The 6,824-nt window shown below is 37.3% G+C and overlaps 1 protein-coding gene across 1 annotated transcript; it reads left to right on the forward strand.

Annotated features, from left to right (window-relative positions):
• Positions 1 to 589: 589 nt before the first annotated feature.
• Positions 590 to 6,677, forward strand: cnih1 (cornichon family AMPA receptor auxiliary protein 1). The gene is made up of 5 exons (XM_058796528.1): positions 590 to 748; positions 1,887 to 1,955; positions 4,552 to 4,664; positions 4,834 to 4,977; positions 5,358 to 6,677. Exons 1-5 carry the CDS (start codon positions 668 to 670, stop codon positions 5,383 to 5,385), a joined length of 435 nt encoding a protein of 144 aa, XP_058652511.1. The 5' UTR covers positions 590 to 667; the 3' UTR covers positions 5,386 to 6,677.
• The last annotated feature ends 147 nt before the right edge of the window (positions 6,678 to 6,824 follow it).

Here is a 6,824-nt window from a genome sequence, read left to right on the forward strand (position 1 = left end):
TACTACGAAATCATAAAGGTTTTTAAAAGATTTCTATGATGCCAGTCACAGCAGTGCCATTCAGCAGGATCACTTTTTCCTTTATGTTCCTAAGATTAGATAAAGGTGTGTGAATTTCATATAAGAAAAAGTTACTTTTTGATGCAGTGAGATCCAGGCAGTCGAGTAAATGATTATGTCAGAGATCACCAAATTGTATGTTTCCATATCCAAGCAGATTAAACTGGCATCACGTCTAGTGCATCACACAAATGAGCTCTTAATGCTTTAATGTGTGCGATTAATATTTGCCAGCATTTTATAAAGTTTACTAATAATGTTTTCAGTCAGATATAATCAATAACATTTGGGATGGAGATTTCAAAGCTTTGGCAGAAAGAAATATCAGGGAATATCGGCCTAAATCCTGTGGTTTAAGAAGACTTGGAATATAGTAATATGTTTGAATAGAGGAGCATAAAAATTCTTCAAAAACTGTCATTTTGTGTTGCACGGGAAAACATATGAGTTTGGAGCGACTATTTTATTTTATTTTTTATTTATACTAGGGGCTTCCCCCTGATCTCGCGTTTTTTCGAGTATCCACGTGACTTTTTCGGTCACGTGACGTACAGCTGTCTCAACGTCACAGCAGTCGTCGGTCTGGATAATTCCACATGAGAGAAAAATGGCGTTCACATTCGCGGCCTTTTGTTATATGCTGGCACTACTGCTGACGGCGGCGCTTATCTTCTTCGCTATTTGGCATGTAAGTATTTTGATTAAACTCCAGCCAAACTGGGGAGACTTTGAGCACACAGATACTCGGCGGATAGTGACATTAGTTAGATACACAGCAGAGCGCGAATGAATGGCATGAGCGCGAGCTGGTGACACCCATTATTATCATCTCCGCTATTCTTCCGTTAAACGGTTAGGGGCCTCTAACTGTTATCTATAGAATTAGTTACATTTAATCCACACTATGTTTGTCAGTTTATCATATCTGTTAGTGGTGACCGCGGGCGGATGGGCGCGCGCTCCCGTTTAGCTCTCGTGCATGTGTTTACAGATCAGTAATTAATCAGAACTGCTACTAAAATCAACAACATAAAGCAAACGTTAATAAACAACAAAAACCAGACGCAGTGAAATCATTTATACATGATCCTCTCAGTCTAGAGTCCCTGGGTCTGTCAGCATCATTTGGGCCTTTGCATGTAAGATTTAGACGTAACTGTTTTTTTTGTTGTTAAAATTGGAGTCGCATTTTGAGTTATTTGCGGACAGAAAAGCACCACTGTTCAGATCTCATTGCTGGCTGATGCCATTAACCTGTTTCAGAGATAACACTTTCATAACCAGTATCACATTTCTGCCTAATATGCCAGATGCAGACAGATGTCACAACAGTAAAGGCAATATTGATTTTCCCAAGATTAAGGGGAAATGTTTGAATTTCATATGATAATAATAATAGTAATATTAGTGTAAGTAATAAATTAGATTTTTATGAGATATTTATGAGTAATCATGAGTAAATAATCTGAATGATTCAGGCGTAATGGATAATACGCTGCATATGTTCAGAATCTGGGATGGGCCATAAACATAACGCTTGATTTTACAGATGAAACAGAAATGCATAAAGATCTCTGGTGTTTCTCTAATAAAGTAGTTTAAATTTACATCATCTCTCCTGCATCACCAATCTCCTAAAATATTAAGCTCTTTAAGATTTGATGTTTGCGATTCATATTTGTCAAAGTCTGTTTATAATTTAATATAAATTTAATTAAATCATTCAGCATATTAACTTTTATTTTATTTTTTTATTGTTGATATTCAATGTAGGAACTGTGATTACATATTGATCATGTACTGTTTTTGTCCTCCCTGTTTTTCAGATAATTGCATTTGATGAGCTGAAGACTGACTATAAGAATCCTATAGACCAATGTAACACGTTAAACCCGGTAAGTGAGAGGTTTTGGAGAGATGGCGTGTGATGCATGCACTCCTGTTTCTTCTCTTCTATCTCAACACTGTTCTGCTAAACGATGAAATCATCTGCAGTGAATGTTGCTTTCCAACACTAACACTACTTTGGTTCGAGTTTTCTGATTTGCATTTTGTGTCTTATTTTCTGAATATTTGCTTTTTACCTTTTTTCTCTGATTGGCTCAAAGACAGTTGACAGGGTGAAAAAAATTAAAAGGGTCAGGCTTGCTCTGAAGGTTGGTACCAGAATTCAGCTTAAGATCAGTAACGGTCTCTCTGTGTGCACGAGCGGAGTGTTTACAAATGTCTTTTCAGTTAACTAACACCTCACAAATGTACAAACAAGCCAAGCAGAGAGACAGGACCTGGATTACACCAACTAGACAGCTTGATATCAGAGGTTGTCTTTGTTTCAAACGCCGCTACATCTGCCGAATGATCAAAACCCAGATTGCTCCTTTAGGGTTGCTCTTATTTTGCTCATGTTTGGCTGGTTTCGTCCGTTACTGTGGGTTTGGGCACAGGCACAGATGTCATCTGCACAGGTGTTTATTTGAGAGTAGGAAAGACAGCGGTTTACAGGAAAAAGTGTTAACTGAAAAGACTTGCAAATGCTCAGAACATGCATGTGCCGTTCTGTCCCTCCCTCCGTTTGCTCTTTACCCAGAGCGACTAACTCCATTTATGACGTCTAACTTAGAAAGTGTATTTCTAAAATTGGCTCAGCTGTAAAACAATTGCACCTTTAAGATCATACAGAAGAAGACATTACTTCAAGTGCACTCTTGTGATGGATGAGATTAATGATGAATGGGAAAGAAGAGCGGGTGTAGTGAGTGCACGTTAATTTAGAGTCAAGCAGTAGTATCCTTTAGAAAGGGGTATTTCTGGTTGGATGTGTCTGATCATTCTCAGAAGTAAATGCTTAATGAGTTTTGAGGCCATTTTACATTTATGTTCTTCATAATCGCCACTGACAGTTTGAGTAAATTTTTTTTACAATGTGTTTGTGTTGGGCAAAAGCAGAATACACACTTTCTCTCTTTTTGCATGGGCTTCATGTGTTGTCTCTACATTTACCGGTTATGATCAGGCATGGCAGGGGCAGCCTGGGGTCCTTGTAGCTGCTCCCTCCCTCAGCATGACTGCTGTTCTCACTCTGCCTGGCATTGTATCCCTGTGGAAAAAACACGATCCTGCCTCTGTTCCCATATCTTTGTCTGTGGGTTGGGGATGTAGATAATGTTGACCTGTCTGTTTTTTTTTTTTTTGCTGTAAGTTGCTAATGGCCAGATGTTCTATTTGCCTAATAAGAGAAAATCAGCACTCTATATTTAACTAAATCTAAAGCAGATTGGGTACAGTATGTGCTTTACAAACTTCAATAGCTTTAGGATACAATAGACGCCCTGTTCGAGTGGTTATTGAGCAGAGAACCTCTGGATGGTTTGAATTTTGAACTTAATGATGTCATAAATTCTTAAATGGATCAAAGGTCCTTGTTCTAAATTTTTGAATTCTTCACATACTATTTAGGCTTTTTTGTATTTTTCAATCTCTGCCCAGTAATTTAAGGTCACTGATTTGATTTTACATTTAGAAACATCTTTTAAATGTAAAGTCGGCAACACCAAAAGCATCAAAAATGTTAGTCTGGTGAAGAGCCTGTGCGCTCGAAACGTCACACACACACACTATGCAAAAGTTTTTTAACTAAATTTGTGATACTTTTGGAGCTTTGGTGTTGCCGACTTTACATTTAAAAGATGTTTCTACTTGTTTTGTTTTTTTAGTTGAGCATCCATTTGAGATTGATGTGCGAGGTTTGATTTTACATTTAAAATTGTTTTAATTAAACATTTGCTTTAAAAGAATTGTTCACCCAAAAATGAAAATTTGCTGAAGATGCTCTTGCCTCTGGCCATCGACGATGTAGATGAATTTGTTTCTTCATCAGAGCAGATTTGGAGAAATTTAGCATTACATCACTTGCTCACCAATGGACCCTCTGGAGTGAATGGGTGCCATTGGAATGAGTCCAAACAGCTGAGAAAAACAGCATCATAATAGTAATTCGCACAACTCCAGTCCAGCAATTAATGTCAAAAAAGCTGTGTTTGTGTAATAAATCTATTACTTACTGGATTATTGTGATGTTTTTATCAGCTGTTTAGACTCTCATTCTGACGGCACCCATTTACTGCAGAGGATCCATTAGTGAGCAAGTAATGTAATGATAAATTTCTCAAAATTGGTTCTAATGAACATGTTGTATAACCTAAGGGTGAGCAGATTTTCACTTTTGGTTGAACTATTCCTTTAAATGATAATTTATGATATTTATTCTCAGCAGATCCTGTTCTTTGGAGGTTTAGAGAGATTTAGATGTACTTAAGCAGATCAGTAAGTACAGGAGCTTATGGGATTGGGGTGGGGGGGGGATATGAATGATTCTTACACCTGATTGGCTAGACTTGGGGAATAGGCTTCAGGTGCAATAGAACTCTAGTCTCTGAGATGGATCTGTGTATTTGTGTTGTCTTCTGACCATGTGTTATTTGGCTTCCTCAGCTCGTCTTGCCGGAGTACCTCATCCATGTGTTCTTCTGCGTAATGTTCCTGTGTGCTGCAGAATGGCTGACGCTTGGACTCAACATGCCTCTGCTGGCCTATCACGTCTGGAGGTGGGTGGGGCCCTCAGCCCTAAATGAATTGCAGAGAAACACACATTTCATATTTATTGGCTATATATCAAACACCTGTCATGTCAAGCTAGTTTCTCTAAAGTTAATAAGTGATTAGTCAACATTGTTCTTGCTCAAAGTGCAACATCAAGTGTTTGTTTGTGTGCAGGTATATGAGCCGCCCTGTTATGAGTGGACCTGGATTGTATGACCCCACTACAATAATGAACGCAGATATTCTGGCATACTGTCAGAAGGAGGGATGGTGCAAACTTGCATTCTACCTCCTCTCATTCTTCTACTATCTTTACGGGTATGTAGAGTTTAAAAATACAATTTTTATATATTTAGATTTTATTTTTATATACACTTTCATTCAAAAGTTAAGAGTCAGTATGTTTTTCCCCAAGAAATTAATACTTTTATTCAGCGAGGATACATTAAATCGATTACAAGTAGCAGTAAAAACATTTATAGTGTTACAAAAGATTTTTCAAATGAATGCAATTTATTTGAACTTTGTTCATTTAAAGAATCTAAAAAATACAGTATCATACAAATCTTAAGCAGCATATTAGAATGATTTCTGAAGGATCATGTGACACTGGGGTAATGTCTGTCTATCTATCTATCTATCTGTGTTTCATCAGAATCCCTATAGCTTATGTTTTCTCTCTGGTGTTTCTATTATAGGATGATCTATGTTTTGGTGAGCTCCTAAACTGGATACAGCTGGAAAGCATATAAGGAAGCGTTTGAGATGCTGATTTTTAAAACCCAAATGGAGCTGAATTTGGACTCTGCCATCTCTCTCAGTTCTGCTCGGCTGTTTCAAAAGGACATTGACTTTATTTACACCTCATTGGCCAAGAACGATCCAGGACGCAAGCAGCCCGCACAACTCCAGAACCACACATGCAAAAATAAATGATTACCAACTCTTCAGTACAACCTGTTTAGACTTATATACACATGCAGCACCAATGCCAAAGCACTTCACACACTGAAAGCATCAGCAGATGAGATGAAACCGTTTACATTGACCAGATCGTGTCCAAAGCAGAGGCACAAGGGCTTCAACACTATACCACTGATGGAAATGTGCAAAGATTTTACTCTTGTGTTTTCAAACTGTGGGACAAAATAAAGATCTTGATTGTAGCATTTTTACAGACTTATTTTATCTGAAATATATTACTGCCTTGTAGCTCAGTCAGTTCTTTAATTTGTCCTTCAGAGTCGTGTGCTGCTTTGGTGGTTCATGATCTTGCAAGTCCGTGTTTTTAGCTCATGCTGGTGGTCTGCTTCATGTTGATGGTTCTTATCAGATGAATGCTCCATTTCAAGTGTGTTAAAACCACTGTTTACTGTCTTTTTGGTAGGAAATGAGAAAACTGATGCTTTCAGTGTGTTGAAGGCTTTACTTCGCTCATACACCTTGGAAATACTCCACATGTAACTTTTTTTTGCTTTAAAATTTATTATTGTGTGCGTTTTGTATTTCTAAGTGTAATTATTTTCTGATTTTGTTTTACTTCCATTATGTTTTTGTGAGATAGAGATGAGTGTGGACGCTGTTTTGAATATTTTGGTTTGATGTTGGCATGATCTCAGTGTGCCAAGATGCCATTTTCTTTTAGCCTGTCAGTAATCACAAGCAGAGGCTTCAGTCCTGAGGTGATGCTGTAGTTTGTATCTGGATTCAGAGCAGAGGTGTGTGGAAGGATTTTTACCACACCGATAGCGGTTCATAATCACCAAGCTGGACAACCAAGTGATATTCAGAGTAATAAGTTATTTTTGATTTTCCCTGTGATTTGATTTTAGATTTTTTTTTTTTATGTTTGCTTTTTCCCCTGTGTGTGTGTGTGAACCCAGCATTATGTGCATTTGAATGTTATAAAGTCTTGCAAGAGCTATAGTAAATTGTGAATTTCTTTTTTTCCCCCTTTTTGGCTTGTTATATTGCTTAAAGTTCCCAATAAAGCTCCCCATAGACCAATGCTCATTTTATGATGGCGTTTTGTGTTATGTTTATTCCATTTGGCTAAAGTTTTATTAATATAATCACTTATGAATGATAATATTGTTAATTTTGTGACAAGTAATGCTAAATACAAAAAGTATTCTCATGTGGCAAATATAAAATATATGAAAAAA

Source organism: Onychostoma macrolepis, chromosome 13 (assembly GCF_012432095.1).
Source record: "Onychostoma macrolepis isolate SWU-2019 chromosome 13, ASM1243209v1, whole genome shotgun sequence".
Taxonomy (NCBI): domain Eukaryota; kingdom Metazoa; phylum Chordata; class Actinopteri; order Cypriniformes; family Cyprinidae; genus Onychostoma; species Onychostoma macrolepis.

What these genes read in the sequence shown, in the direction of transcription:
- cnih1 (XM_058796528.1), top strand. Translation starts at nt 668, where the DNA reads ATGGCGTTCACATTCGCGGCCTTTTGTTATATGCTGGCACTACTGCTG. An exon ending in AATGTAACACGTTAAACCCG is followed by an intron (nt 1,956 to 4,551) that starts GTAAGTGAGAGG and finishes TGGCTTCCTCAG; the next exon opens with CTCGTCTTGCCGGAGTACCT. An exon ending in TTCTTCTACTATCTTTACGG is followed by an intron (nt 4,978 to 5,357) that starts GTATGTAGAGTT and finishes TTTCTATTATAG; the next exon opens with GATGATCTATGTTTTGGTGA.